Source organism: Megalobrama amblycephala, linkage group LG4 (assembly GCF_018812025.1).
Source record: "Megalobrama amblycephala isolate DHTTF-2021 linkage group LG4, ASM1881202v1, whole genome shotgun sequence".
NCBI classification, from domain to species: Eukaryota; Metazoa; Chordata; class Actinopteri; order Cypriniformes; family Xenocyprididae; genus Megalobrama; species Megalobrama amblycephala.
In genome coordinates this window covers 41,298,676-41,318,239 of record NC_063047.1, presented here as the reverse complement: position 1 = coordinate 41,318,239, position 19,564 = coordinate 41,298,676, and the positions used below count along the sequence as shown (strand labels likewise).

At 35.8% G+C, this 19,564-nt stretch overlaps 1 protein-coding gene across 1 annotated transcript; it reads right to left on the bottom strand.

Moving 5' to 3' along the window:
• Positions 1 to 5,675: 5,675 nt before the first annotated feature.
• Positions 5,676 to 17,865, bottom strand: LOC125267590 (long-chain-fatty-acid--CoA ligase ACSBG2-like). Its single transcript, XM_048189368.1, has 15 exons — positions 17,681 to 17,865; positions 15,673 to 15,744; positions 15,435 to 15,529; positions 14,361 to 14,638; positions 13,898 to 13,986; positions 13,631 to 13,751; positions 11,439 to 11,519; positions 11,028 to 11,177; positions 10,709 to 10,876; positions 10,381 to 10,562; positions 10,066 to 10,299; positions 7,775 to 7,992; positions 7,123 to 7,262; positions 6,708 to 6,951; positions 5,676 to 6,379 (listed from the first exon to the last, which is right to left on the bottom strand). Exons 2-15 carry the CDS (start codon positions 15,732 to 15,734, stop codon positions 6,303 to 6,305), a joined length of 2,139 nt encoding a protein of 712 aa, XP_048045325.1. The 5' UTR covers positions 15,735 to 15,744; positions 17,681 to 17,865; the 3' UTR covers positions 5,676 to 6,302.
• Between the last annotated feature and the right edge of the window lie 1,699 nt (positions 17,866 to 19,564).

Here is a 19,564-nt window from a genome sequence, read left to right as displayed (position 1 = left end):
TGTGTTGTAAATTGGATTTGACATAAAATTGTAGGGGTAAAAATGGAGAGCAAAGAAATTACAATTTGCTGCACTCTTGCTTTCTCAAACTATGAATTATGAAATTAAATGTGAAAAGCCATATTTTTGTCGAAAATTTTTTTTTTTTAAGAAGTCACCTTGATAAAAAAAATGCAGCAAATTGTAATTTCTTTGCTCTTCATTTTTATTCATTTATAATCATTATTAGTGTATAATTTCAAGCATTTATGTGCATTTGTTTATGATTTACCGTGTAACACAAAACTCATCAATCCCTATCTCTTAATATTTTAAGCCAATTTTGAAAACCCAAACAATGATTAAAACTGAGCTGTTGTAATGTCATTTTCTCATAAAGATTTCCATAATACTTTCAAACACCATTATATATTAATAAAAAATAAACATATATTTTAATGGTATATAAAATCCATGTTTTGCATTAGGCAAAATTCAGTTCTTAACTTTCTGAACTATAATCCTGTCTAACCCTGTATTTTGCATGTACTTTAGAAGGTCTATTGATTTTATGCAGTACACATTCAGATTTTACAGTTTCATACAGATTTTATACAGCTACACGAATACTTGGATGCTCAGGTTTGAATGTTAAATGGTATGTTTTTTAACATAGTCGTAAGTGATTCAATACTTTGATCTATGTATGAAAATGTAAATGTATCTGATTTAGACAAACACTAATACACTGTAAAAAAAATATATATTTTCATGATTTATCACATTTTTTCTTTTGTCAAATCAACTTAATGTGGTTCAGATAACATAATATTTTGAGTTTCTGTTGATTAAACCAATCGCCTTCATTGTATTAACTCAAATTTTTAATTTCATTGTACTCAAAATTTTAAGGCAATCAGGTAACTTACTTTTTTTAACAAAATATATTTAGAGAGGACCTGCAGTTCCTGCCACAAATCATATGCAAGTTTTGTTTTCTTTGTTGTTGAGCAATCAAATAAATTAAACTTTCCTTTAAGATGCAGTCTGCTAAAGATAGTAAATAATATTTGTTATGCAACTGGTGTGACCGAGTATCTTTTGACCACATGAGCGCAGTGTTGCACTGTTCTTAATAAACATTTCTGTGGTGAAAGGCTGCTGTCAGTATGTCAGAGAGCCTATGCCATGAGAATACATGTCAGCATGATCTTCATATTTGTATAAGCTGATAGATGACCAAAAACAAAATCTTTCTTATTGTTAAACTAAGGGCCAAAGGACTTACAAAAACTTTATAACATTTCTAACAAAAGAGCAGATATGATGACAATTTCAATTTTTGGGTGAACTATCCCTTTAAGACTTTTACCCAGTAAATTGGTATGTGGTAATTTTCTAAATAAAAGTCAAATCCAAAACCAACACAAGTAATTTTTAGGGACAAAGTTAAGGACAAAGTCTATGTTGCAAGAGCCAAAGGCAACCCATGAGGGATTGTTCCAGAGCCAGTCTGGTCACGTACTAAACTGCTCAGGTCAGATGGATGAAATGTGTTAGTAGGGGTGGGCGGTATGACCAAAATTTTATATCACTATATGAGTCATTTTATTTCACAGTAATGATATGTATCACAATATAGTTATTTTTGCTTTAAATAAAGTATTTGTTATATCAATTTTTGATACCATTGAAATTTCATAAATCACCATCACCAATTTCAGTATCACAAAAATCTAATAGTAGCCTAACTGATATAAGTAAAACAATAAATTATTTTAAAAAACTCAAGCTCACTGAAGAGAAGTAAACAGTCAGTGATAAAATAGTAACAAAGAAATGAATCACAAGCAAAAAGACAAAAAACTACAATAGAACAAAGACAAATGAAATACCTACCTGAACACTTCAATAACTAGAAATAAAAAATACAATAGAACAAAGACACAAATGAAATAGACCTACTTAAAAAAACTTGAATCACTAGAAAAAAAAACTACAATAGATAAAACAAAGATACAAATCGGATCTACCTGAAGAACTTATTAAATTTACAATAGAAATTCAGTCAAGAGCAATGAGATTGATTAATGTTAATGACACAGACGGCAGCAGGTGGCTGCTGTCACTTTAAGAATGAATGCACTGAACTAATATACTAATACACATGCACTTTCTTTCTCAACTGTTTACGCTCACTTAGACATAAGCAACTGTGCTCATGAGGATACCCACAAAGACGCATTTTGACACATTAAGTGTATATATTTGACCGTTCAAGCCTAATAAGGTGCCAAAAAGAACTCTGTTCACTACTCACGTGCTGTATGAGCAGCGGCTATGCGCGTTTCAGGTGTGTGCGCTCCGAAACAGCCTCTCAGACATGCCGAAATGAGTCACTGCTTTCACTGCTTATTGCACTTGAACTGTTTAAAATGACTTGTTTTTAAACCCGAAGGCTTAAAAACTTATTCAAATGATAAGTTTTTGTGAAGGTGCAACATGACAACATCACGTGAGCGTAACTGCGATAGTCCAAAATCTCTACTGGTTTATCAATTTCTACTGGTTAATCGTGTCTACCGGTAGGGCCTATATCGCACACCTCTATGTGTAAGACAGAGAATATCTGTTGCTAATGTTTGTGAAATATTTTTAGCTCATACTTGTGTTTATATCAAAGTTCAGTTTCTGAGGTCAAGAGATAGTGAAAGAAAATGGTTCATTTCCAGCACTTTTATTACTGGTGAGGTTATGCAAGTTGAACTGATGACTTCTTTTGATTTAATGTTCTGTAAGTAGATTGTGATCTGAGGACTTTGTCCTTAATGGACCGATATCATGTTTGTTAATCAGAAAAGCAATAACTAGTGTTAAGAAAGAGGATTTGAATGTGTATAATGTTGAAGGGGTACATTGAATCATTGGGGGACAAGTGAATGAATTACATTTCAAATAAAAATATGAACATAGAGAGAGAGAAAAAAAAGGTTAATAATGCACAATCCCATCGCCAAGTCTTATTTTGCAGCACATCATTCATATTTTATGAGACAAAAAATATTCATATCAGCACAAGCTATATTATTCATAATAGTTTAATAATAATTTAAAAGAAAGTGCTTGATGCTTTTGCCATGTGCATCTTTCTAAATATACAGTCACATGTCCGAAAATGATGCACTGATGCATCTTACTTTTTAAAGAAGCTTTGGCGACTCCCGAGATTTTCAAAGAATCTTCCGTATGTGTTACATGAGTGTCATACATACATAATGCTCATAGAATATTAACTATGAGCTGTAAACTTAGATTTTACTTTAGATGTCATTGTATATCCTAAACAGCATACTATACCTCACATAATTCATATACCATCTGTGTTAGAAATATTTCAATAATTAAATATTTATAGTAGTTCATTGGTTTCTACAGTTGCATGTAACACCAGAACCTCAAAACAAATGGACATGCAAAACACAAAACAGATCAGTCTCAGTGAAACTGTCTGAGAAGCGGACAAAAGAAGACGCTTTTATAGAGAGATGATGTTTCTTGATACAACCTTCTTGTGTTTCTGCATTACCACAAAACTGGTTCAGGAACACAATATAAACAATAAATGGGGGGCGGGGTGGAGTTAAACCACAATGTGCTTTTAGTGTGGTACCTTATCAGAGAGACTTTTGTGTTGTTTCAGAACACAAGCACACATGCAGACACGAACATATCAGGAGTTTTCCCTGCACCTGTTCACGCTAGTGACACTCCCATTGTAAAAATGTAGATGCTTTAGATTTGAAAGAGTGCATGGCAAGATGTAAATATAAACATTTAATCTTTGACAACTGTTTTACGATTTATATGTTAAATGACCCACAGTTTAGGATAAATGATCCATGTCATTCATAACTAAATGTGAAGGACAAGAAACGTTTTGTGTTTTTGACATATTAGATGCAAATAAGAGTGAATGTGTGCATATTTTTAAATAAAATACTATTTGCAAAGAGTTTAAATGGATTACTTCACAACTAGGTTACAATTAGACCTTAGAAATTTTTACCATTCTTATTCTTCTTATTCTTTTTCTTTATTCCCACCACCCCCAGTTTAAAACAAGGTTATGGCCTTAACATACAGTGCACAGCATAAATACAAAGTATAAATAAAAAGAGGAGTACACCCCCTCTGAAACGTCTGAAAGTCAGCAATTACTCAATTACTTAGAAGACATCTTAGGGTTCTTTAGAGATATAATGTTCCAGCAATTACCAAAGAAGCATGTCAAAATTATTCAGGAAAATAAGATTTAAGGTGATAAAATGTTGTGTAGCAAAATACACCCTCCTAAAAGTTACTAAATAAATATTTTCTGATGTAAGTTTAATGCAATGTTTGATCAGCAGGTAAGTATGTTGAACCAAAACATTTAAAGAGAAGTAATTTCTTGACAATTAAAAGTGTTATATAGCCCACTGAATCATTCTCAAACTTAATGCTGACAACAATGGAACCACTTGTGAAAGAACTGTCAGGAGACTTATTTTTTAACACAACAGAGGACAGTGGTACAAGAGGATTAGCCTACCAAATCATTGTTTTAAGTGTGAAAATATAGCAAAAGTAACACAGAAATTCAAAAACAATGGACTTGTGACAAGGTCCCTGAAATAATCAGGCCTTCATTTTTAAGCTTTCATTTAGTGATGAGGGATTTTTTTGCTAGACAAAGAGCAGGAGAAATACCAAGCGAGTGTCTCAGAGCCAGCAAAAGCTATGAAAAGAGTGACTGTTTATGTCACAGAGTAAGATGCAGCTTGCCTGTAGAAATGACATACATGGTTGTTGTTCTCACTGGAACTACCTAATGTAGCCAAAGCACAATAAAGTCAGTTAGCTATTTCCAAAGCCCTTATTTACAAAATATAGATTCTGGGAATCAATACTCTGGTCTCATGAGAACAAATCAATCATTTTGGATCTAACAGCATCCAAAATGTTATGGTGTTGCTAGAGGAGGAGTACAGTGAGAAGTGCCTGGTTCCCACCGTAAAGTTCAGTGGTAGTAAAGGTCTTATATAGGGATGTATGAGTGCTGAAGGTGTGAGGGAGTTGTGCTTTATTAATGCTGTCATTAATTCCCACACCACTGTGTTATTTAATACACAAACTTGAAACAGAATGTTACCCTTTCCTCATTCCCTGCATTGTTGGGCATTTTTTCAACTTGACAATGAGGATATGTATTCTCCCAAGCTGAAAAACCTTCTGTGGACATGTATTGCACTCAGTCTTAACACTCTTGAGCGCCTGTGGGGGATTCTGTAGAGACGAGTTGTGCAACACTCCCCATTAAAGATCAGGGCATTTAAGGAGCTCATCCAGGAGTTAAACAGGACAGATGTGACATTTTGTCATGAGCTTGTAGACTCCGTGCCAACAAGGGTCAGAGTAGTATATTATAAATTATGGAGGACATACTAAGTATTAGAATATTATACATTTGTTTAATTAAATCTAGGGTGTACTAATTTCTGCAATCCTTCATTTAAACAAAATTGGCTAATTTACTTATTTTATTGCTATTAATGACATATATTTCTCAGTTTTTATTATATGTATGTTTAATACATTTTAGTTTTGCCATCTTTCCATGAATTGTATAAGTGATCATAAAGAAAATACATCTTTTGTATTTGTTCAGAGGGGGGTGTACTCATTTATGCTGTGCACTGTACATACAAGGAAGAAAACAAATACATACAAATGCATACTTTACTCATGGAGTTCTAATATAGGCTATTATTTATTTATATACTGACAATCTCCACTCTCATAAATATTCAATGTGCTGGGTGAAATTTGAACAGTAAGAGGACAAACATTCATCACACATCTGTTTCTGTACAGTTACACTGTAACTGTTTGAAGTACCAACAATATTTAGTGTACAAGCAGACTGATCACAGAACAGTACACTCAATCAAAAGCTGAGTGAATGAACTTCCGAACTTCTTCACAGATAAGACAGTAATATGCACAGTAATTGCACAGTAATAGCACTTCCATACAGTCAAACTCCAATTGCATATATGGTACAGAATATACAGAACCAGTTATAATGACAGATAGATTAGAAAGCTGATTAATTGATAGAAGGTAATGAATCAATTGGTATAAAATGGTATAAAGTTTGACTGAGGACAGTGAGCGGTGTTATAGTGAGGTCCATTGGAAGTCCTGGAGTGAGCAAAATACATGTTACTGAACAATGGCAAGTGTAGTCTTCCGCTTAATTCCGTTTCATTTGGGTTCTTCTGTTATTCACCATAAAATTTGTTGATTTCTTCTTGATACATTTTACTGACAACAGGCCTTTTGAGCTTCATGGTTGGACCTAAGAAGAACAAAAAAACTTTAGCTCACTTTACATCTAATCTATCAGTCTGTTTGCATACCTCTCTATAATTATGCTTTCAGGAATGCAGTTAGGCAAACTTGTTTAGTATGTCCCGTAAAGCGGTTTCATCAAAACATGTGAGACCTACTGACACAAATGCTTCTCATACTTTGTCTGTCAAGCTGACAGATAAAATTACTTCTGCAGTTCATTACAAAAATATAATAATCATGAACAGACAGCCAGCCATGTATTACTTACAGCTTATGAATAAACTCACTTCATCTATTTTACATTCTTGTCTATATAAAGAAATAACACTCACCAAGTTCTCCACCAGATATGGAGAAGTCTCGTGGAAGGATGGTCCACTTCTGGACTCTCTGGGCATTGGATGTCGCTTTGGCATTCACTCGGTCTATGCCCTCCTGGATGGCTTTGTAAATGGCTGGCTCTTTTTTGTTAATGATCTCTGAGACTTTGCTGGCAACTACACCATGCTGCCGACAAAACTCCACCGCTAGTGGTGTTAATTCATCTGTGGGGTCCCCATTGTCATCAGTGTTACACTAAAAATAAAATTCAGTCATTTAAAAAGAAAATATAACAACATACATTTTGAAAATGGTGCCTTAGCAAAGCTTTTTTTTTTTTCTTCTTCAAAATAGTGGCTGGTATAAATGTAAACATTTGGTAAAATGTGCACATTTAATAGTCTCACTAAATAAACAGAGACTCACCTTGAGTGTAAGTAGCATAGAGAGGAACTTCTTTTTGTCTCCAATCAACATGACATTGCTGATGATTGACACCTCTTCCTTTAGGGAGTCCTCAATAGGGACAGGGGGTATGTTTTCTCCACCAGCAGTAATGATTAATTCTGCAAGAGCAAGGTAATTAGATACAAATAAATGTTTATAGGTTATCATGGATGAAATGTGCATTTATCTAACTGATATGATAGTTTTCTGCTCACAGTAACATGAGTGTTTTCCAAAGGTATAGAGAGCAATAATCCCATTCATTTTCACCATAGGGGAAATCATTTTTAATGATAATTCATAAACATTTAAAGACAGACCTTTTATGAGCAACACGTTTGTTACTCGATGGTATATGTTATTGCTGAAGTCAACAATTTGCATCTTTTCTTTTAAATATTTGTGTTTAACAGCAGAATGCCAAGTGGAAAATGATTGCAGTTCTTTCTCTTATTAAAGTCGTTACATACACAGTTTTTTACCTTTGTCTTTTTGTCAGATTTTCAAACACTTTTTTGCTTCAAATCAAAGTTTTTATTGTTGTGATTCACTGGTTCATGTAACTCTTTCACAAAATTTCCATTGGAAAAATACTTATGGAACCAAAGTCACTGAAAAAGTGAATTTCTACCTTTTATTCTGCCAGTGATGTACAGGAAGTCATCGCTGTCATGTTTGCCCAGGTCTCCTGAGTGGAGCCACCCTTCTGCATCCAGTGCCTCCTCAGTCTTGTCTGGCATGTTCAGGTATCCCATGAACACATGCCTCCCCCAGAAACAGATCTCACCATTCCCATCACTATCTGGTTTGTCTAACTTGGTTTTGCAGCCTTTCAACACCTTACCACAGCTGGAGGGGGGGGGGGACATGAATGTCACATATGATTACCTTTTCCTAGTGCTAGTCCCACTCATTTGCAGGGTCTGCTTCATTGGAATTATGCGCACACACATTGGATTTGGCACAGGTTTTAAGCCGTATGCCCTTCCTGACATATCCAATCCACGTAACCTGCCTGTTTTTGGACTGTGTGGGGGACACATGAGGAGAACATGCAGACTCCACACGGAAAGGACTCCTGGCTCAGCCGGGGTTGGATTGTTTGCTCTGAGGTGACAGTGCTACCTACTGAGTCACCGTGCCGCCCCGAATGTCATTATCCACTTTTAACCAGTAGCTATTCTTAGTCGATGTTTGAAGTCAAGTTCACACACATTTGAGTTTATCACATTAATCATGGACATGTTCCATAAAGCCTGAACCAGAAAGTTTTTTTTTTATATATATTTTATCTAAATTTTAAAAGAATAATTTTTTGTTTTGTTTTATAACTTGTATTGCATAACTTTTTGTAAAATGGTTTGTTCAAAATGTTTGTTATACTTCATTAAAAAAAAATTTTTTTGTGATAAAACTGAATGTGGCTTAATGGGTTAGTTCACCCCAAAATGAAAATTCTGTCATTAATTACTCCATAAAATTAAGTTCATCTTTGGAACACAAATGAAGATCTTTTTGATGAAATCTGGGAGTTTCTCCATTGGTTGCCTTTGCAACTACCAACCAATTTGACACTTCAAAAATTTCATAAAGAGATCTGAAAACTAATCCATATGAATCGAGCGGTTTAGTCCAAATTTTCTGAAGAGACTCGATCGCTTTTTATGATGAACAGATTTAATCTAGATTTCCTTTTAATTTGATCTTTTAAAGGGTTAGTTCACCCAAAAATGAAAATTCTGTAATTTATTACTTAACTTCATGCCGTTCCACACCCGTAAGACCTTCATTCATCTTTTGAACACAAATTAAGATATTTTAGTTGAAATCTGATGGCTCCGTGAGGCCTCCATAGGGAGCAATGACACTTCCTCTCTCAAGATCCATTAATGTACTAAAAACATATTTAAATCGTTTCATGCGAGTACAGTGGTTCAATATTAATATTATAAAGCGACGAGAATATTTTTGGTGCGCCAAAAAAAAACTAAATAACAAATTATTTAGTGATGGCTGATTTCAAAACACTGCTTCATGAAGCATCGGATCATAAATGAATCAGTGTATCGAATCTGCTGTTCGGAGCGCCAAAGTCACGTGATTTCAGCCGTTGGCAGTTTGACACGCGATCTGAATCGTGATTCGATACACTGATTCATTTATGATCCGAAGCTTCCTGAAGCAGTGTTTTGAAATCAGCCATCACTAAATAAGTCGTTATTTTGTTTTTTTTTGGCGCACCAAAAATATTCTCGTCGCTTTACAATATTAATATTGAACCACTGTACTCACATGAACTGATTTAAATATGTTTTAGTACCTTTATGGATCTTGAGAGAGGAAGTGTCATTGTTCCCTATGGAGGCCTCACGGAGCTATCGGATTTCAACTAAAATATCTTAATTTGTGTTCTGAAGATGAACGAAGGACTTACGGGTGTGGAACGGCATGAGGGTAAGTAATAAATGACAGAATTTTCATTTTTGGGTGAACTAACCCTTTAATCACATGTGAACTTTAATCAGTGAACATAAGCAGAAGCTCAACTGAACGTGAATAACACACAAGAACAAACCTCTTCTGGGAGCTCAAACGTGCTGCGTAACATGAGAATGAACCTCATTTGTTACTCATTGGTATTCATGTCACCCCTTAAATTACCATGTTATTACTACATGTAATATGTGTAACACCTTAAAATAAACTGTTATCAAATTCTGTTATCATTTAACACCATGTCATTCCAAACCCACATGCAGTTTGTTCCATATGACCACAAAAAATTGTTTGTTTGTTTTGCATTCCACAAAAAAAATACCAACACAAGTTTGGAGCAACATTAAAATGAGTATAACGACATCTTTGTAATTTCAAATACAGCAGATATGTTAATATATATACATAGCACATCATGCCTCTGACCTCATAATGCGATAATCCTCAGCACAGGAGATGGAGTGAGGTCCGGTGCTCTCACTCATGCCGTACAGCTCAAAGACAGGGATGTAAAGGCTCATGAAGTACTCCAGTGTGTCTTTGGTGATGGGAGCGGCACCAGTGTAACAGGCTCTACAGCGGTCAAGACCCAGAGCTTTTCGCACGTTCTTGAAAACCAGATTATTGCCCAATGTGAAGCCCCAAGGCACTGAAGAATCACTGCAGAGAAATAGCATGAGCTTTGGCATTCTTTCAAATAATTCAGCATATAAATTCATCCATGGTTCTTTTAAAACTCACCCATTCATGGCATTATAGCTTGCTTGAAGTCCAATCCCCTTTGCCCAGTCACCAATCTTCTTTTTCATGACGGATGACTTCGCACCAACGGCTTTCATTGCTTCTTGCATTTTTTCCCACACTCTGGGAACTCCCAAGAAGCCTGTGGGACGCACCTCTCTAAGAGTGTTGGCCAGGGAGCCCTGCAGTGAGTTTAACCAAGCCAGTTAATCAGTTGTATTTCCTCAATTCTACAGAAGTGTCTGCTGAATGAATGAATATAAATCTAGACAAAAAACTATTTTCCGTATATAAATAATTTAAGCATCTTAAGACTTTGCATTTTAACCTTCAGGGCATCTGGCTCGGCGAAATTGGTTACGGCGGCAAACCTCATGGAGATCCACATGTCTTGGACCTGGGCCGCCACGTGACTCAGAGGCAAGTAGCTCACCACTTCCTCCTCACCCATCTTCAGCCTGACCATGTGACCTGCTGCATTGGCTGTCCATGTGATCTGGACAGAGGAGGGATGAATTTAAGGAACAACACTACTTACCCCATCAAAATGAGAAGAATTACACTGCATTTATCTGTGATTAATTATATTTGTCATTGAAGTAAGTGCTGAACTAGTCACTTTATGTGACACTATATGTGGTACTCACATTATCATGGCTGAGCATGACCCCTTTGGGATTCCCTGTGGTGCCTGAGGTGTATATCAATGTGCAGCACTCATTGGCCTTTTGACTGTCTATCACCACATCCAGCTCAGCATCAGGGACATTCTCTCCCAGCTTCATAAATTCAGCCCACTGAGAGAACATCAAATTCATGTATATATTCAAATATATCAGAAGCACTGTTTAATTATTTGTTTAGAAAACATAATGGAATGTGTTGCTTGTTTACATTCACTTTCCCCAACTGACATTTTGTAAAAAAAAAAAATAAAAAATAAAGTAAAAAATTATCTGTAATTATCAGCGGACCTGCAGCTTGCATTTGTATGTTTTGTACAGAAAAACCATTTGAAACTCAGAGGCATTTTTATTGTATATTTGGCAAAAACTTACTGTGTATACGTTTGGTAACTTCTGCTCCAGTTCACCCTTGTACTGAACAATAGCCTTCAAATGTGGCAGCTGATCCCTGACCTATGATGACAGTGAAAGAATAATGATTAGTGTTTTATGAAAAGATTCATTATATTGCATGTAATTTTGGTTTCTATTCATAGGTTTAGTTACTGTGTCATTTGTTCTCTTTGTTTCCTCTGCTAGTTTGTTTCCATGGCTGTGTCCGAAATCACCCCTATACCCTTATATAGAGCACTATATGAGAGGACAACAATTTGTAGTGGTGTCCAAAACCATAGTGGACATTACCGAGTGCACGAGTGTACAACCGATGTACACTCAACGGCTAAAGAATACCCATAATGCACTGTGAGAGTTGCGCTGCACACTGAATGAATTCCTGTGTCTGATCAGAAGATGGAGCCCACAGCTGAATCTTCCATCCATTCACTTCCCAATGGTGTAACAATGTGTGTTTCCTTAAGGTTTATACATGCTAGTTTTCATGACAGAGCTCAAGATAATTTTTTTCATTACTACTGGGGGTGCCAGTTTGCCAAGATTCAAATGATTATTAAACAGCAAGCACAAACCATGCAAAAGTGGCAGCCCTTCTGGCGCACTCGATGTCTGAATTCACTCACTTGTTTTCATTCACTCCTTCAAGGACTATATTAGTGGAGTAATGCAGGGAATAGTAAATGAGGGTATAGGGGGCGATTTCGAACACAGCGCATGGTTTCTGATTTCTTAATTGATTATGCTCACCTGTTCCTTGTTTAGTTCCCCACTTTCCCAGAGTACTTAAGCCTGTCTTTTTAAGTACAGTTTTGTCAGTCCTTGTGTATTTGTTTTGTGATAGCTGTTTTGGTTTGTGTTGGTTTTCTCCAGTGATTCTTTTGTTTATAATTAAAGTTTGCTGCAACTAGATCCTGAACTCTCTCTCTCCTTGGCATGCCATGACTATATATACAGTATACTTGTATGTATATATATATATATATATATATATATATATATATATATATACCATGGCAATAGTATATCTGTGTATATGTATTGTTCATTATTATTTAATGTTATACCATAATTATACCATGATTTGTCTGAATACTCCATTCTAATTGGCTGGAAGGTGTGCAATAAGTAAGGGATAATCCATGGATAGCTGTGCATTAAACAATTTTAATGCACAATATTGAGGCAAAGAACTGCCCGAAGCAAAGCATTCGTAATGATAGAGTGATTCATAATGCACGTCATGGATTAAAATAGTTAATGCACAGCTAGCAATAGATTATCACTTACTTAGCTATTGAATTAATTGTTGACATACAGAACCTTTTTGTAAGAACTTTCAGACTTTATTAGAAAATGTGATAAGTTACATTCTTTTGATAAGATTGCTATTATGAACAAGAATGTTCATAATATGGATCTTTTCAAAAGTTCATATCTGAAGGAAGTATTTAGATTTAGTGGGGTTGTTTTTAAAGTTAGTGTAATAAATGATTAGTCTGCTTTTAACTTATTGTTACACACTCTAGATGTGTCTAATAATTAATCTTTATATGTTTTATTGAAATTATTAACTTAAATTTTTAAGTATGTTTTTTTATAGCTTTCCAATTCTATCTGAATTCTTTCATAAAAGCAAAACTAATAGATTAATGCACTTACTCTTGTTTAAAAAAATACCATCTCTGTACTTGCTCATACATTTTTTTAGCAATTCTGGAACTTTGTAATGCATCACTTCTCATGTTCATGTATTTCTAGGATGAATCACATTGATTGTAGCCCTAGTAGGGAGTCCCGGGAAATCACCTGTAGAAGAAAAAACAAGACCCTAAAACTGTGGGAACGGATTGCCAAAGTGTGGGTACGGATTGTGAATTTTTGTGTACGGATTGAAAAACCGAAGGTACGGTTTACAAATCTGGGTTAGGGTGATTGGAAAATTGTGGGTACTGTTTATTAATCCATGGACAAGATTTATTAAACCGAGAGAATAATTTAAGAATCTGTGATTGCAGTTTATAAATTGATGAGACGAATTGCAAAAATGTGGCCACGGATTTGCAGGTCTTGTCTTTTTTCCTCCTACAGGTGACTTCCTGGGCTCCATACATTCGTAATTTGATAAAAGCATCTACTAAATGATAAAATACCGTTCATTTTTAAACTACCTGGAGGATTTTGATCAGTTGTTTGTTGTTTTCAACCACTAGAACATTAGCTTCACAATTATCAGCAACATAGTGGCAGGCCTCTGGGGAGTTGGTGGTGTAAATTCCAGTGGCCAGTCCCCTGTGTCAAAACAAGAGATACTGAATGTTCCTACAGCTACTTTATCTGATCCTACATTTATAATCACTTAATCTGAAGTCTTTTCCTCATTCTCTAACTTTAAGAAGATTAACTTTTAACAGATGGAATGAATTTGCAGTCAATACCCTGCTAGGATACATCCGACATCTGCAATAAACCATTCAGGAGAATTGAAGCCCAGAATTCCGACACCATGGAATCGCTCCAGGCCAAGCTAGAGTACACAAAGAGCACTGTGAATCAATATGCAAAAGCAATTCATCACCTCCTAGTGTTGTTTAGAGCTTCAACACAACAATGAAACTAGAGCTGTAAAAGCTTTGAATCCTTAATGCCTTAAGCCAATAGTTTGATCATTTCACAAATGAAAAGAAATAATCAAAGGCACTTTCAAGAACAAAATGAAACATTTAGAAAGAAAACATTTATAATATGTTTGTGTTTAAACATCCGACAAACATAGCAAATAGTTTTACACCACAGAACATCCCATGCATGAACTAAATAGCTATTCATAGTTTTTTTCATATACAGTGTAAAAATGTTTCTGAAAAGCATTTGAGATGAAAAAATATGAAAAGCTCATACCTTCAGAAAGCTTTTGGCTGCCGCTCTTGAATGTTGATAGTACTCCTTATAGGTCAGGGTGACCCATGTTCCATCTTTCTTCCCACGGAGGGCAGGATAGTCTCCGTACTTCTGCACTGTAGCCATGAACATCTGATGGACCGTCATGGGAGGTTCTGATCCGAGTTCCGATTCTTCCATCCTCAGTTTGACAGCCTTGTCTCTGGCTGTGCTCCACAGCTTTTCGGCTGGAGCGAGACGCACATCTCCAGCCTTCAATGGTATAGCCGGTTCATCGTCTTTATGATCAGGACAGCAGGGACACACAGGAGACATGACTATATATTAAAAGTGCTTCTGAAAGGATTTGCAAATTTATAGATGAAGCTTCTGCATGCTGTCTAAGCTACAACAGATCAGTCCATCCAGGCACCTGCCCTCATCACACACTCAGAAAAACAATGAGGAACTGACAGCTCAACAAGAGTGCTGAAATAGGTCAGGTTACTGACAGGATATAGTGTGAGTCGCCAATCAGGTTTCACGTGAGTAACTGGTTCAAAAAAAAAAAAAAAGAACATAACAATATCTGTTTCTATTATTAACTTGTACATTTATATGTTGTGGGCTACAAATCTACACATTAGCTATGGGGACAATGCAAAGACTTCTATTGTTTAAAATGCAGCTATAAATACTATAAACTAACCCTAACAGAAAGCTTTCTGCATTTTTACAAAAAAAAAAAAAAAAAAAAAACTGTATTTGTGGTATTTTTATGTTGTTTTTACAAATGAGGACATCCCATAAAGGAGGTTTAGGGAGTTTTTGTCAGGTTTAACTCACTTCTGGGTATACAAATTTGTCCCCAAATGTGTGTAATTTCTACAACACACTGACCTAGAACTGGTTATAATTTTATGGGAAAAAGTCACATTCAGATACCAAATAATTTGTCATTTTCACAAGAATGTATGTGTGAATAATCCCTTGTATACGCATTTGTCAGCAAGTAGAACATGACTAATGGGTACTGAATACTCCTCAGAATTTATGCAAAATAGTTGGATTTTTAACACTTTGTGAGGACAATACCTGTGTTACTCTTTACAGAGAACGAACAATTTCCATTCGGATGGTTTTTGGAGTCATTGAGTGCTACAGTCTGATATTCTTCAGTTTTAACAGATCTAACAAGAAAGACAAATGAGACTTATGTCAAGATAACATCATATATAGATCAGCAAAAAACAAACAAACACTGCAAATGATCAAGTACTAAAATGTTGGAGGAGGACAGAACTTCCATATTTCATTGATCAAATCTACATACCCATATCCAGAGACAGGAATTTCCGTGGAATCACTCGGTGTTATACACTCATCGGCAGACATTGTATGGAGTCTTAAGATGACAAAAGTATATATATATTATTATTATTATTATTATTTACAAAACACTGAAAACTTGGGCTCACAAAGTAACAACCAAATACAATATTAAAAGAAACTGTAATATAAATTTAAATATCATATGTCTAATGTCTTCCTTTCAGTCAAAACTGGCCGAGACGCTAACACTAGTGATTTCAAAATGTCATTAATCTTTATATGTACCCCAACTCTTGCAAAATACTAGCAAAATGTGCCAGTGGATACAGTGCCAGATGATGAAAGCAGCAGAGGAGAGGGTTACTGTGAAACACTAACCTTTCATCGACATTAGGAAACTGTATAAGACAGTACTAGACTATATATAGACTATATACTAGACTACATTAGCTATAGCTAATGCGCAAATGTGCATATCTTTAAATCTAGAATTACATATGAGAAATGTATCTCTTTTTTTGTGTTTCCCAAGATTTAGTCATAAAAAAGTGCATTTGTGATGTTTACACAAGTGTGCCATCTACAGTTTGTCTAATGTAATGCATACATGTGACAATTTAAAGGATTAGTTCACTTTCAAATGAAAATTAGCCCAAGGTTTACTCACCCTCAAGGCATCCTAGGTGTATGACTTTCTTCTTTCTGATGAACACAATCGGAGATATTTTAATAAATATCCTAAGGCATCCCAGCTTTATAATGGCAGTGAACAGGGGTCACGAGTATGAGCAGAAGAAAGTGCTTCCATCCACATCCATCCATCATAACCGTGATATATACATACACCTAGGATTGCTTGAGGGTGAGCAAAGCTTGGGCTAATTTTCATTTGAAAGTGAACTAGCTGAGTAGATTGAACGTTGTATTTTGAAAAGTCACATTTTATATTGTGGTATATTGGGCCATTAGAATAAGCAAATTCACTCATATAAAAAGTAGGCCTACTCAAAAGATGCCAAGCTTCTTTTTTTCTTTGTTACAGTTCTATAAACCACAACAGTTAATTCAGTTCATAAAGAAAATGCAAATCCTTGTAATGATGCCTTGAGTAGAAGTTCAGAACCAGACTGTACTCAAGATTGCAAAATGACAAAGTTCATGATAATTACAACACGAGTGTGGCCACATCTTGATCTTTGTCATTCTGAACTTGTACACAGATGAGAAAAAAGTCTGAGATTGACACAGTTCATTATCATTACTGACAAGGAGAAGGAAATAGGCGCAAGTAATTTAATTGCCTTAAGGAATCCCATCCTAATCTGTACTTAAAAGTATTGAGAGTGAAGGTGTCATGTTCAATATTCACTCATTCACATGGGCAGCTTTTTACAAAATACCATTGTTCTACTGAATAAAAGCTTTATGCATAAAAATAATTTATTACAGGAAATGGAAATAATACACTATCGTGCAGAAAATATAGCATTAATAACATGGTCATACTGCAGTAGTTAGTGCATATATGCAGGTGAAGAGTGCAGCTTTTATTTATTTATTTATTTTTACTGTATAACGGAGGGAGACCGAGGCTAGCGATCACAGTTTTTACGCTGGGTTTAATTTGAAGTCAGTTCTGTATAGACATTTACGCTGTTATTGCCCAGGGAAAAAAATAGCCTATAGATTACCATATATAGTCATGCTGTCACTATCACAGTGAAAACAGCCATTATACAGCTAAGATTGGCTTTTCAGCAAATCACTTATGTAACGAATACATTTAACTCAAAATAACATTAGTTTTAACTAACAATAACCTGATTTTTTTTATTTTATTTTTTTTTACTACAAAACTGTTTAAATTGTACCGCGACAGATTCGCTGTCAGTTTAAGAACACGAGCAGAATGAATGGAAATGTCATTCGTTTGATAAGTATGCAAAAAATGATTCTTATAACAAATACGTCGTTTACTAATGTTAACAAAAAAAGTGAAGACTACTTACATGTATGTATGGGTTTTTTTCCTGTGTCAGTCCTTATGTTGAGGACGTGGAATTGTGAAGTTACAGTATGTAGCAGGACAGGATGAAACACAGATTCACCTTATGCACGTAACTACGTATGTTTCTCAGGTGCAGTAAGAAGTTACTGAGGCACCTGCTGTTCCATTCAAACCTATGGACCGTAGTCATCGTCACAATCATGACGAGTCAGATTAGTCTGTGTTGTGCTGTGACGAGTTCATACTGCTGGTGTCTGCGCTCACATTTACATTATTAAATAAACGATGTAATCGTCACAGCACAATATATAAACGTTTTTAAATGGAAAAAGAGCAAACTATAATTGGATGTTTGTCGAACCAATTCTTTATATATATATATATATATATATATATATATATATATATATATATATATATATATATATATATATATATATATATATATACACACACACACACACACACACTATATTGCCAAATCATTGAATTCAGGCGTTCCAACCACTTCCATGGTCACAGGTGTATAAAATCAAGCACCTAGGCATGCAGACTGCTTCTACAAAAATTTGTGAAAGAATGGGTCGCTCTCAGGAGCTCAGTGAATTCAAGCATGGTACCATGATAGGTTGCCACCTGTGAAATAAGTCCATTCATGAAATTTCCTCACTACTAAATATTCCACGGTCAACTGTTAATGGTATAACAAAGTGTAAGCAATTGGGAACATCAACTCAGCCACGAAGTGGTTGGCCACGTAAAATCACAGAGCGGGGTCAGCGCGTGTGCACAGTGTGCAGAAGTCACCAACTTTCAATAGCTACAGACCTCCAAACCTCGTGTGGCTTTAAGATTTGCTCAAGAACAGTGCGTAGAGAGCTTCATCGAATGGGTTTCCATGGCCGAGCAGATGCATCCAAGCCTTACATCACCAAGTGCAATGCAAAGCGTCGGATGCAATGGTGTAAAGCACGCCGCCACTGGACTCTAGAGCATTGGAGACGTGTTCTCTGGAGTGACGAATCACGCTTCTCTGTTTGGCAATCCGATGGACAAGTCTGGGTTTGGCAGTTGCCGGGAGAACGGTACTTGCCTGACTACATTGTGCCAAGTGTAAAGTTTGGTGGAGGGGGAATTATGGTGTGGGGTTGTTTTTCAGGGGTTGGACTTGGCCCCTTAGTTCCAGTGAAAGGAACTGTTAATGCTTCAGCATACCAAGATGTTTTGGACAATTTCATGCTCCCAACTTTGTAGGAACAGTTTGGGGATGGCCCCTTCCTGTTCCAACATGACTGCGCACCAGTGCACAAAGCAAGGTCCATAAAGACATGGATGAGTAAGTTTGGTGTGGAAGAACTTGACTGGCCTGCACAGAGTCCTGACCTCAACCCGATAGAACACTTTTGGGATGAATAAGAGCAGAGACTGTGAGCCAGGCCTTCTCGCCAAAATCACTGTCTGACCTCACAAATGCACTTCTAGAAGAATAGTCAAAAATTCCCATAAACACACTCCTAAACCTTGTGGAAAGCCTTCCCAGAAGAGTTGAGGCTGTTATAGCTGCAAAGGGTGGGCCAACTCCATATTAAACCCTACGGATTAAGAATGGCATGTCATTAAAGTTCATGTGCACGTAAAGGCAGGCGTCCCAAAACTTTTGGCAATATAGTGTATATATAAAAGAAAAACAACACGCATAGGCCTACAACTTTATGAACTACAATTATAAATATCTGTCACAGACACAAACAGTAAATTAAAGAAATTTGACCATGTTTGTGGCATCATGTAAATATTTAGAGATATTTCAATAAAAATTGCATTCTAAAATCCATTTAAGTTGCTTTTCACAGCATTTGCAATTTTGCATAGATCTTTCAGTACA

Bases quoted from the DNA above. Each gene is read 5' to 3' on its own strand.
- LOC125267590 (XM_048189368.1), bottom strand. From the start codon at position 15,734: ATGTCTGCCGATGAGTGTATAACACCGAGTGATTCCACGGAAATTCCT. The intron at 10,877-11,027 runs GTGAGTACCACA...TCCTCTGTCCAG, and splicing joins TCATGCTCAGCCATGATAAT to ATCACATGGACAGCCAATGC. The intron at 6,952-7,122 runs GTGAGTCTCTGT...TTTTATTTTTAG, and splicing joins CTATGCTACTTACACTCAAG to TGTAACACTGATGACAATGG.